This window comes from Episyrphus balteatus, chromosome 1, assembly GCF_945859705.1.
Source record: "Episyrphus balteatus chromosome 1, idEpiBalt1.1, whole genome shotgun sequence".
NCBI lineage: Eukaryota > Metazoa > Arthropoda > Insecta > Diptera > Syrphidae > Episyrphus > Episyrphus balteatus.
Window position 1 is genome coordinate 72,370,858 of NC_079134.1, and position 13,538 is coordinate 72,384,395.

Consider the following 13,538-nt stretch of genomic DNA (forward strand, 5'->3'; position numbering starts at 1 on the left):
AGACACTTGAGTTGGGATAGAACACTTTGGTATTCGCTACCGTGTGTACTGAAAGTACGATGGAAAATTCTCTGGAGAATTTTCCGAAGTTTTTGTCTATGCTTATACATGTTAAGGATATATTCTGGGAGGTCTTTATACTTGGATTTGAAATTTCGTGCAGAGGATTGTTCGGAAATTGTATCGGTAATGGAGTTTTCAATGATATCGATTGTGGAGTCGATATCCTGATTACTCAAGTTGGTCGATGAGCTAGGAGTATAAGGTAGTAGTTTGTCCGTTAAGGAACTTTGAAATACTTCCCAGTTGATTTTTTTATAGTTGATATATTCTTGCGGGGAATCAGCAAGAATGTTGAAATTTGTCCGAAGACGAAGGTCTAATTTGACTGCCAGATGATCGGAATCTGATACAATTGTGGAACAAGTGAAATTTTCAAGTGTAGGGATTCTACAAATAAGATTGGGGGAGCACATGAAGAAGTCAAGTGTTGAGGGAGTTCGGGGGAATGTTGGGATTGGTTGAGATACAATCTCGAAAGAATGGTTGTGGGAGTTAGCGCAGAGCCAGTCAGATATGGCTATTCCTTGGGGGCTGTTTATGGAATCCATCCATAATTGATGACGAGCATTAAAGTCGCCACCAATTAAAAATTGGGTATAGTTTTGACAGAATGCGTTAAGCAAGTCAAGATCATGTTTAATGTCGGATTGGGACGCAGAGCACTGGTTGTAAAGAGAAATCAGAAGGATATTCTCGTTATTTTCCAGTGCTATGGCTACACAGGTTACTTCAAATGTAACCAAACCTTGTATGGAGACTTTTTGGCAATTAAGGGGGGATTTTACTAGAATGGCAGTGCCAGTCTTGGCAATATCTTTGTCCGTGCGGAACAGAGTGTACTTATCAAAGTAAAGCCGATGCCTTGAGACTAATTTAGTTTCGGAGAGCAGAACGGCGTCGGGTTTATTTTTTTTGAGGAAATTCTCTAGGGATATCCGTTTAGGATGGGAAATAAGGGAACCAACGTTATACGAGATAACGCTTAATTTGTCTATTGTCCTAAACATATTTTGAAACAAAAGTCAAGAAACATATGCTTCTTGCGGGCTTCGTTGGGGCAGGCCTCGTAAAGAGGAAGAAAATCAGAGATTTTCGAGAGTAGTGTGACAAAGTCACACCCGAAGAATTTTTGTGAGTCGCTAAGAAAGGAACTCGTAGTAGTTTTGACGCCACTAGAAAGGGATTTAGAGATTTTTGGTTGCTCGGGGTGAGCGACAGGTGATGGTTTAGCTTGGGGCTTAGGTTGGGGTTGGGGTTTGGGAGTACTTTTGTTTAAATTAGCGGGTTTCACAGGGGGTTGAAGAAAATCAGAAAATTTCTTACCTGGGACTAAGTGTGACCTTGTTGCTGCTGTGTTTTTGGCTGCTACTCGTTCGGCTTCCTTTTCCCTCTTGGCTGCTACTATCTTCTTCCTGTATGGGCAGCCTTAGTAGTTGGCTGGATGTCCTTCGCTTTTGCACAAAACGCAATATGGTTTGCCAATGTTGGGGTCCGTCCGTTTGCACTGGCCACGCTCGTGCTGCTCACTGCACTTCACACAGCGGTGCTTCATTTGGCAATTTACGCTCACATGGCCAAATGCCTGGCAGTTTCGGCATTGTGTTATAATGTTAGGCTGTAGCTTCTCCCATTTTACTGCTTCGCCCAGCAGGTTCCTGATGCGGCTGACGGCGATTAGATCGGTGCCTCGTTCAAACTCCAACACAAATGCATTAAAGTTGGCCGACTTGTCTCTCCTGGAGCGAAATGGTGATGCGTTGGTTGCTCTGAATCCTAAGGAGTTCAGCTGATTGATGATGTCTACTGGCTGGTGGGTGAAGTGTATTTTTTTGAGCAGTATAATACACTTCCTATCCTCCTTCGACGTGAACGAGTGGTGCTGGATCTTCTGCTCCTGCAAATACTTTTTAACAGCACCGTTGTCGTCTTTGGTTGGTGTTTTGATGATTGTTTTGGTCTTGTTGACGTTAACCACGGTGTAATTTACTTTTTGCCCCTTCATTTGGAAGTGGCGGTACATGGCAGCCGTTGGCAAGTTGAAGCACACAATCGGGGGCTGCATTCTTCCTGGGTTGGGTGGGGATGATGCTGATGTTGATGCTGCTGATGTTGATGCTGCTGCTGCTGATGGTGGTGGTGTTGCTGATGTTGTTGCTGCTGATGCTGCTGTTGCTGGTGTTGATGCTGCTGACGATGGTGAGGTTGCTGCTGTTCCCTTTCCTGGGGTTTTCCTCTTCCTCTCCTAGAAGGTGTTGGTGGTGGGGTTGACATGACCAGTTTCCTTTTTGGGTCTCTTGGATGTCTCGTTTTCCTCTGGCTCGGGTGTTGTTGGATCCTCTTCCGGTAACTCCATGTCCATGTCGGCCTCCGTCGGTAGTTCTTCTCCCGGAATGAACTGGCTGAGAACTTGGTCCACGTCGTAGTTTAGCCTGACGGCGAAGTCTGTGGACGCTTCCGGTCCATAGAGACTTCGCAGGTGGTTGACTTCTCTCTTGATTGTACTCAAGAGTTGGTCCCTGGCGGCTTTAACTTTTTCCCGTTGACCCATCGGGACGGAAAAAAACATGCACTTTTTATTGTTTCCTTAATCCGGTCAGGTAGATCGTGGATTAGGATGCTGTTGATGATTTTTGGTTTATGACCCTTGATGTTGTTAGGGGCTGCTTAGGTAGTTTAACTAACTATTCTGTTTGTTGAGTAGGTAGATATTTAATCCGCGCAAGTCCGTATACTTTCACTGATCGCACTCGAATCTGTCTGTCGCGCTAAATTTTAGCTGAGATAAAATTCCCATACAAGTTATCGATAACTTGTATGGGATCCATTTTATCTCGGCTAAAAGTTTTCGATAATTTGTATGGGAGCTAAAATTTAGCGCGAGCAGCGTACCAGGCTTTAAGCCTGGTACGCTGCTCGCGCTAAATTTTAGCTGAGATAAAATTCCCATACAAGTTATCGATAACTTGTATGGGATCCATTTTATCTTGGCTAAAAATTTTCGATAATTTGTATGGGAGCTAAAATTTAGCGCGAGCAGCGTACCAGGCTTTAGATGGTAATTGTTCATAATTAAACTGTTTAAACTGTTTGTTATGGTCAGGAGGCCTAGGGGGCACACCTGAAGGCTTGGCCACACCGGAGGGTACGCGGTAGCGGTACGGGTAGCGGCAACGATATTTGTATTAAAAAAATTCCACACCCGAACGTTGATGTGTCAGTTTGGAATTTTTTCCATACAAATACCCGTACCGTTACCTGTACCTCTACCGCGTACCCTCCGGTGTGGCCAAGCCTTGAACCTTCCTCATAATTAGATTTTTTTTTTTTTACTTCTTTAAATAATTTTTTTGTACGGGATTTATTCACACAAAAACCAACGACACGTCTGCACTCGGTGAAACGCAAATGCAGCTTTGTTTTCAACCTCTCCGAGTTAGAATTTGACAACTTTGAGTTGTTTTTTGACTTCTAGCTCAAAAGCTCAATTATGTCCCCAAATTTGACATTTTTTTTTTCTGTTTATTTTGTGTGGTTCAAAGTTCCATATCTATGTTAAGGAATAAACAAAAAGTAATGTTTAAAATAAAATATTTTGTAAATATTGGGGATACAATTTGAGATTTATTATTCACACTAATATCTTAAATGAAAATTAAGTGTAAACATAAGTTTTGTCTACAAAATGAGTTTCTCTAATCCCCCAAATAGTGAGTGTGAAAAAGTTTTTGAAGCTACGGAAACGACTTGTGAACCACTCGCAGGTTCTTGTTCAAAGAGTGATTGTGAAAGTATTGCTCTATTGCAAAAGGACACAATCAATGATCCAAATGATACAACAACACCAAAAGGACAACAACAAATAACTCCCTACACTTCAAGTAATAAAGTTGATATTTTAAGTAATGAGAATGATGGCCAGAATGAAAAATTGAAGCTGGAGCTACCGGCAAGTAATCTTGGCAATAGTTCTCTTATTGATGATTTCAGTCATACAACTACCAATGTTGCTATATCTAACAATAAGCGCAAGTCAGACCACTCAATTGAAAGTAATATTGAAGAAAAAAAGATTCATAATATGCGTAAAAATATTCGAGGTGTTATCAATGAAAGCAACTTTGATACAATTACAATAAACGCCCAACGCGAAGAATCTGAACGATTAGCCAGAGTGCAAGGACTGAAAAAACTTGTTAAACAGAAATACCTTCATTCTGCTATCGAGTCTATGGTTGAAGGAGTACATGAAGTTCAGGACGATGAATTCTTAGCTTCATGTGAATCCATCGAGCCCCCATCCCAACAAATTAAAGTAATAGGTTTTGAACTGAAGGACAGACTGCAAAGACAAGAAGAGAATAAGTCTGCTGAAATACTCTGGAATCAGTGGCTCAATGCAGAATCTAAAGATCTACCAATGGATAAAAAGGAAGAAGTTGTTACCATCGACAGTTCATCAGATGAAGATGACTGTATCATTCTCTCTGATAGTGATGATTACTTGGAAGATGAGGCTGAAGATCACAACAATAGTGGACTTCATGTTAAGGATGTATTAAATATTCCAAATGAACATGGAAAAGTAATGGTTAACGTTGGGCATGTCGAAAGCGAGCCAGATATTTTCTTAGCTCCTCAAATAGCAAAAGTTATTAAACCACATCAAATAGGAGGAGTTAGGTTTTTATTCGACAACATAATTGAATCTACCAAGAGATTTAATAATTCCTCTGGTTTTGGTTGTATTCTAGCTCATTCCATGGGCCTAGGAAAGACGCTTCAAGTTGTAACTTTCTCAGACATATTTTTAAGACACACTGACTCAAAGACTATTCTTTGCGTAATGCCAATTAATACAATTCAAAATTGGGTTAAAGAATATAATTTATGGATTCCAGAGAAATCATCTTGCCACGAAAAGGTTAGGCCGAGGAATTTTAAAGTGTTTGCTCTAAATGATCAGCATAAAACTATGAGCTCAAGATCTAAAGTTATTAATCGCTGGAACTCTGAAGGAGGGGTTCTTCTTATTGGTTATGAATTATTTCGCGTCCTTGGGCTAAAGATAATCAAAAGAAAGGAGGGACAAAAACTTTTAGATAATACTGAACACAAGACACTTTTAGACAGAATGCATTCGGCTCTGGTAAAACCTGGTCCAGATCTTGTTATTTGTGATGAGGGTCACAGAATTAAGAACGCACATGCTGGTATATCAATCGCATTAAAACAAATTCGCACTAGAAGAAGAATCGTTTTGACGGGATATCCTCTTCAGAATAATCTCTTGGAGTATTGGTGCATGGTTGACTTTGTAAGACCTAATTACTTGGGTTCCAAAGCTGAATTTTGCAATATGTTTGAGCGCCCTATACAAAATGGTCAATGTATTGATTCTACACCGGAAGATATAAAGCTTATGCGATATCGAGCCCATGTTCTGCACTCATTGTTAGTTGGCTTTGTTCAAAGAAGATCAGACTCTGTGCTTCAGAACTCCCTTCCGCAGAAACTTGAATATGTTATCCTCACTAAGATGACAAAATTCCAAAGACAGTTATATGATGCTTTTATGAATGAAGTAGTTCGAAAAAAGAAGGTTCCGAATCCTCTTAAAGCATTTGCTGTTTGTTGTAAGATATGGAATCACCCTGATGTACTCTATCATTTTGTAAAAAAGAGGGAAGCGGATTTGGATTTGGATATTGATGATCGAGATACGGCTATGAATTCATCTTCTAAACCTAAAGTTGTAATTAAAAATGATAATGAATTTGGAAAATCGAATGCATTCAGTAATGCAACTTTTTCTTCCACAAATATGAGTAAACAGAATAATCTTTGGTCAGATGGCGAAAGCATACCAATTGATGCACAACACCCCAAATTGATTGGAATGCTCAAAAACCCTCTTCTATCTTATAGTTCAAAATGTTCTTCAGAAATAGTTGATTTGGACACCAAAGAAGTTCAATTTGTTAAATCTGATGTGAATATTGATCTAGAAGTAGCCAATTTTCAAAGCGCTGGAAGTTTAAACGAAAATAAAACAGATCTCAATATACCATCAGGAAGCAACAATACCGATTCAATTATTAGAAAACCTCTTAAGGTTGAAACGAAATCAACAAATGATGCAATATCCTATGATTGGGCAACATCTCTTATAAAAGACTATGAGCCAGGTATTGTCAGTACATCTCCCAAAATGCAAATATTTTTGTATATTTTGGAAGAAAGTATAAAACTTGGTGATAGAGTATTGGTATTCAGTCAAAGTTTACTGACGTTGAACCTTATGGAGGTTTTTCTTCAAAGACTTCTTATTCCAGAAACGGACAAATATTGGAAGAAGAATGTTTCATATTTTCGTAAGATTATTATTATTTTTTTTTTCAAGCGTAAAATTTAAGTAATTATGATTTTTTTGTTCACAGGACTTGATGGTTCTACAAGTTCATTGGAAAGGGAAAAACTTGTAAATGAATTTAACAGCAATATTGTCGTAAAACTATTTTTGATTTCAACAAAGGCTGGTTCATTAGGTATTAATTTAACAGGAGCAAATCGTGTTGTTGTATTTGATGCTAGTTGGAATCCATGCCACGATACTCAAGCTGTTCATAGAATTTATAGGTAAGTTCCTTTATTTTGCCCTTGTATATATAAACTATAGTACCTAATATGAGTTCGAACGACTGAAGCGTCGTCTGGTTCGATGGGGCAGACCTATTCATGGAAAGATTTAGGTAGGAGTAAGGTACCAAGAACAATCAGATAATGAAGGAGTCACCAAAATATTGGAATATTATTTAAAGTATTGGAATATTATTTAAAATATTGGAATATTATTTAAAATATTGGAATATTATTTAGAATTTCAATTCTGGGAAATGCACTATTCAGCTTTGTAGATAGAGAGAGATAGGAAGATGAATAAGCAGAAAAGGAAGTTGTTTATTAAAAATTAAAAAAAGTTTGTTTTTTTTACAACCACGGTTACCCATTTTTTTTATGTAGTTGAACAGATTAGATTTCTAAGAACTTATTTTGTCTTCAAATTAATCAAAAATTGTGGAATAAATATATTATGTAGATATATGAAAAAAAAACAAGGCAAATATAAAAAGTTTCATCTTAAATAGTAATCGGAAGAATATTTTAGTTTCATAAAGCATGAAGTTAAAAAATTCTTCCATCGGAATAATGATGTCCAGAAACATTTAATATTTTTGTTTGCATTTTTTCTCTCTAGTAAGTGAGAATAGTTAGCGTTATCAACTTCATAGGAAATAATGAAACATAAAATTTCAAACGTGATTTCAAAACATTTCGTCAATACTTGGACTGAATTTGGCATTGATGGATGATTGTATTTGAATGTATACAAAGAGACTAGTCTCAAAATGAAGCTGGAGCTTAGTTTATTCAATATATGAATTTTTTTTTTCAAATCGTAAGTCAGGATATTGAGATACAAGGCTCCAAAGTTCGTTCTGATAACCCCTGTCCCTTTTATTTGGAAATATCATGAGAACTATAATAGGTATAATGATGTTTTTGGTGTCAAATGAAAGGTTGTTTTAGTACCTTTTAAATTATACATACAAAATACTATATAAAACAATAAAAACGGTGAATAAATGAAGAAAAGTAAAATATTAATCAAAAAGAATAGACTTCCGTTCGAGTTGTTTCCGAACGGCATATAGGTACAAATAAGGGATATTTCTTATATCCCGCAAATAAAACTATTTATATGACAGCTTTTTAAGAAATATTAGTAAGTCCCAGAAAATTGACAACAAATAAAGGCAGATTTTTTAATGTCGTTATGAAAACAAAATAATTTTTTTGGGTGTGATGAAGTATATTTTTATTCTTATATGTTTCAAATATGCTTCTGTTTGTGTTTGGGCAAACGTCTATCTGGTAGTTTCCATTTTGCTTCAGATGTTCGCCGCAGTATGACTGAGCTTGTCTTATTTGATAATTCCCTAGCGAGATTTTCCTTAGTTCTTGCAAACTAAGCACAGGAAAATTCGCTAGGTTTGGAATATCTCCATCAATATTTTGAAAAGCTGCTCTTCGATTGAAGTTATTTTCCACAACAAAATCACCTACAGTGGCGACAAAATAAATAGCACATGTATTCTAAAATTTCTAAAATGAAAGTTTTTCGCACTTTCTTAACTTAAAAGAGCTGTTTTATTAATGAGGAAATAAGAACACAGATACATTTGATTTATTAAAAAAGAAATTAAGCACATTGAATTCTTTAACAAAAAATAACAACAAAATCATTAATACGGCTCAAGTTTTTTAGGACAAAATAAATAGCACACTTCCTAAAAACGAATTTACAAAAATTTTAACACAGTTAAAAGAAAATAACTAGTATTTGGTTGGGAAACCCTTATTATTTATCACAGCATAAAACCAGCTTTACCAAGCTCGTCGAAATTCCTGCCAAAGTTTGTCCAAATTTGAGGTATCAGACCTGTTAATCGCTTTTCCTACGTCACTCTACAAGTCCTCAATAGGATTCAGATCTGGGGACTGGCTTGGCAATTCCATAACACCAATTTTTGGACGGATAGCAATTGTTTCACAGACTTAGTCTTAAAGGCATTTCCTTCTCAGTAAAAGGTAGAATAGTGTCCCTTAGGATTTTCTTGTATTTAAGGTGGTCCATAATACCCTCTATCCGATGAAATGGCCCCACACCATGCCAAGAAAAACATCCCCAAACAAGAATACTAGACCCACCATCCTTAAAAGTCTATATTTTATACTGCGGGTCACATTTCAACTGCCCCACGCGGGGAATTTCCGTATGGGGCATTTGGAAATGCCTCTTATGCCCCATAGGGGGCTGGTTTTATGCTGTGATAAATAATAAGGGTTACCCAACCCAATACTAGTTATTTTCTTTTAACTGTGTTAAAATTTTTGTTAATTTGTTTTTAGGAAGTGTGCTATTTATTTTGTCCTAAAAAACTTGAGCTGTATTAATGATTTTGTTGTTATTTTTTGTTTAAGAATTCAATGTACTTAATTTCTTTTTTAATAAATCAAATATATCTGCGTTCTTACTTCCTCATTAATAAAACAGCTCTTTTAAGTTAAAAAAGTGCGAAAAACTTTCATTTTAGAAATTTTAGGGTACATGTGCTATTTATTTTGTCGCCACTGTAGATGATTATGGGTATTCAATCTATCTAATGCGATTTGAAGAAGCTCTTGAGCATCATCAATATCATCAATCAATGGATAAAACTTATTCAAAATAGCTGCTGCTATCTTAAAATCCATTATCAGGTGAGGAGTAGCAAGATTGAAGAAGTCCTGACGGAATATCTTGAAATCTCTTTTAAATCGTCCATTCACCACTTCTACAGCCCATCTACACATTGTTATACGCCGCGATTTATTTGCATGATGTGTTGTTAGTTGGTGGTGTTCTTCCATTAGAGATTCAGGCATATGTGCTTTGTACCCATGAGATTCTAGGTGTTAAATAGAATCTCTGAGGCCTCTATCAAGAATAAAGAGATCATTCATCCTAAAAAAACTGTCTCATCGCCCCGTTTTCATTTTGGAAGAGCCTGTTCATTACACCGGCACACAAAATAAAAAAAGTGCCATGTACCAGGAACCAGACCTATCTTTCTATATGTTTTTGGGCACGCTGAATACGAATTTCTAGTCTGTTTGCCCCTGTCACCCTCCAGTTTTGAGTAAAATGCAAAAAACTCAAAAAAAGGAAGTTTTTTGCCTTTTTTTGAGTCTTTTTTACATTTTTCTCAAAACTGGAGGGTGTTCGGGCAAAACGGACTTGAAATTCAAATTCAGCGGGTCCAAAAACATATAGAAAGATAGGTCTGGTTCCTGGTACATACAACTTTTTTTTTGGTGTGCTGGCACTGCGCTTTCATCCCCGGCACACAAAAAAAAAGTTTCATGTACCAGGAACCAGACCTATCTTTCTATATGTTTTTGGACCCGCTGAATTTGAATTTCAAGTCCGTTTTGCCCGAACACCCTTCAGTTTTGAGAAAAATGCAAAAAAGTCATAAAAATTCAAACAATATGCAGTCACAGCTCAAAACTGGAGGGTGACCGGGCCAAACGGACTTGAAATTCGGATTCAGCGTGCCCAAAAACATATAGAAAGATAGGTTTGGTTCCTGGTACATGATACTTTTTTTATTTTGTGTGCCGGTGTTATTGTTGAATCGGAATCAGTTGCAGCATAAGGACCCGAAACATCAAGAATGTATCCATCACAGCAGGTTATTAGAAAAGGCTTAACCAAATTCTGGAATTTGCCTAAGCTGTAGGTTTTCTTTTGAAAGTCATAATTTGAACTCTTCTGTATATGTATATACGTCCCACCACAAATGACAATAGCAGGTCTTTCTATGAGGGGTAATTCAATGTTACCAAACAATCCGTTTGGAATTAATCTATTTCTTCTAGCCACGTTTTGAACACTTATATGTTCCAAGCCCAAATAGCGGGGTAGAAAATGACTTAATAGATTACTCCTAGCAATAGACAAGTGTCGTTGCAGAGTCCTGCAGGATATATTAAGCATAGATGAAAGCCTACGATTACTTTCGCCCGTTCTTAATTTTGCCATGTAAGCAAAAAGCTCGATGCTTTTAACGGTGGGTACGTAAGCTTGTAAGTTTGTAAATTGACTTGGATTTAAACCTACCCAATAACGACACAAATCCGGATTCATTTAACTTACATTTTGAAAATTAAGTGCGTTTTCAATTAGGTAAGTAGCAGCTGCCATCATATTTTCCATTTGCTCTCCCGAAATCGATGTTCGGTACTAATTGCAAAGTTCAACCAATCATGCGCCGATAGATGAGCGCCATATATACCTGCTTTCGAATTAATCCTGGAATACGAAACTTTTCATGGTTTCGACAGTTACTAAAAATCCAATGGGACTCTGGTGCAGAAACACGTTTGTAAACAGCTGAAATTACTTTCAATTGAACAGATAGCACTGCAGCAACAATTTGATCTTCTGCATGGTCAGGAAGATTGATGTCATGACGGTTTTTGTCTTGCATTTCATGCCTACTTGCAATTCGAGTTGCTCGCAACCAACACCGCATACACACTTGATTTAAGTTGACATTCTAAAATACTTTTATGTAACAAGCTATAAATTTTAAAGATATAAGATGAGAAGTGACTTCTCAAAATGGGATAATATCAGTTTTCACTTTTATTAAACCATGTGGCTATAGAGTTTTGTCCTCCATATACCAAGGCATAATTTAGCTGGTTCAAACATAAAATTATCTACTTTTGAAAAGTTACTCCTCAGATGTATTTTTTCCGACCCAAACAGAGAAATGAGGCTTAAAAAAGAACCTTATAAAACTGTGTCCGTATGATTGGGTGGAAAAAGCAAACCTTCTATTCATTTACCTGATGAGAAGAAACCCATTGCAATAGTATATTTCTTTGACGACAATTCTGGGGAACATTTTGAAATCTGATGGATCTCAACGAAGAACCACAACATAAACATACAAAAGTATGCCCGAATTCACGCTTGGGTTATTGTTATTTGCCAAGCTTAGCCTATGTAAAATCTCGCGACATTCGAGACATATTGAGCTTGATTCTGGTACCTGAAAATTGTATAGTGTACTGTGAGGTATGAAGGCATTCAAAAGATGTACAAAAATAAAGCTGCACAAAATATTTCAATTTATTTTGAAATATGATCTTTTTCAAAATGACCTCTAAGCTATTTGCAAGTTCTTAACATTTTTCAAACATAAACTTATGAATTTCCGTTGATGTTTTATATTTTGTATCTTAAACTAATAGAAAATAATAAGTTTTTAAAAGATATAAATATGTTACTTATTACAGAGCTTTGTTTTTAATATGAAAATACATAAAATATTTAATATTTTTGACCTTACCTCTTAAGGAGAAAACCAATTGATTAATACACTTTTCAAAGAACTTGGGAGCTGACTTATAGAAAAGGAACGAAGACGATGTTGTAATTGTATAGAAAAATTAAAACATTGGTTTGTTGTATTTAATTCCATTTTAATTAAATAAAAAAAAAAAATATCTGTTTATTATTATCAAAAAGCACCTAAAACTATATTACCTATACACTAAAATCGCGATATGAGTCAATCTATCGGAAGTCTACTTTAGTATGAATTTTGTGATCTGGTTTATGTAAACAAAAGTGCAGCCCAGAGTTCATCACAAGAATTTACAGTTTTTTCGTCTCTCTAACATAATTTGATCAAATAATCAAGCTTCTACACACCTTCTAGTATCTAGTCTAGTTAAAAAAAAAAATAAAACAGCTTGCAGGTGGCCATGGCACAAAAGAATAGGAAGTTGACTTCAGAGCCGGCATCGTGGGGTCGAGCCCAACGGTCAGCTAAGAAGTTTTTTTCTAAATCGCCAGCTTAACTGAAGACACCTGTGGGATAACATGAGCAGAGATACCCAAAGGAGATGGGAAACTTTCGTACGTTTTACCCCCCAAAACCCATTTGTTTATTTCGTGTTGTTGTAATCTCTTTTGTATTCGTGAATAAATGTGAAAAACACACATAAAGTCTGTTCACTGACGCTGTGCTGGACTGTTCTAGGCAAAAAGTACAGCTTTTTGCTGTTCATTGAGATTTTTTCTGTTGCTGAACTGTTCTAGTTTGCTGTTCATTGACAAATCTAGAACAGTTTAGAACAGGATTTTCTGTTCTTGCTTTTGAGTCAGATCAGGTTAGAACAGATTCGTGAGAAGTGTCAAAAGCAAAGCTGTCATTGTTTGCTTTTGTTTTGATTTAATTGTGCGAATATTTCTCGAGTGCTCGTGGTTTTTATAACTAAAAACAATTTTTAATTATATTTTTCGCAGTAAAAATACAAAAAAATAGAAAAATAAACGAGAAACGATAAACACAAAATTTGTATAATTTACAATATTCGTTTGTTTTTTTTTTATTTTGACAACTGACGTTTAAATGACTGTTCTAACTTGTTCTGACGTTTCTCACAAAACTGTGCTGTCCTGTCCTGTTCTGATCTAGAAAAATCCTCGTTGAACATACTTATAGTGCAGCCACGGTGTTTTTACGCACACCTACCAAAAATGTATGATTTTTCACGCATACTTAGCCAAAAGCGTCCTTTTTTTCACGCATACTTAGCCAAAAATGTCCGACGGAGCTTGTAGACAAACCAGTATGACGTCAGAAGTTTCCTATCACCGTCTGTTACCCCGTTTGTATGACCGATTTAAAGATCGAATTGAAACTGAATCGAAATTTCGATCCAGGTATATGGAAGTACCAGATCGAGGAATCGAATTGAAATAGAATCGAAAACACAATTTTTCTTTTTAATATATTTGCAGTAAAATAGAAAAATCTAACCAAAAACAAAGCGCAAGTTAAACTAGATGTCAT

General features: G+C 36.4%; 1 protein-coding gene across 1 annotated transcript in view; it reads left to right on the forward strand.

The window, feature by feature from the left end:
- Nucleotides 1–3,581: 3,581 nt before the first annotated feature.
- The window catches only part of LOC129906491 (helicase ARIP4), a 468,376-nt gene continuing 458,419 nt past the window's right edge, over nt 3,582–13,538 (forward strand). Inside the window, exons 1-2 of the mRNA XM_055982274.1 lie at nt 3,582–6,434; nt 6,501–6,699. Coding sequence (XP_055838249.1) covers nt 3,746–6,434; nt 6,501–6,699 — 2,888 coding nt within the window. The 5' untranslated portion in view covers nt 3,582–3,745. The remainder of the gene's footprint in view (nt 6,435–6,500; nt 6,700–13,538) is intronic.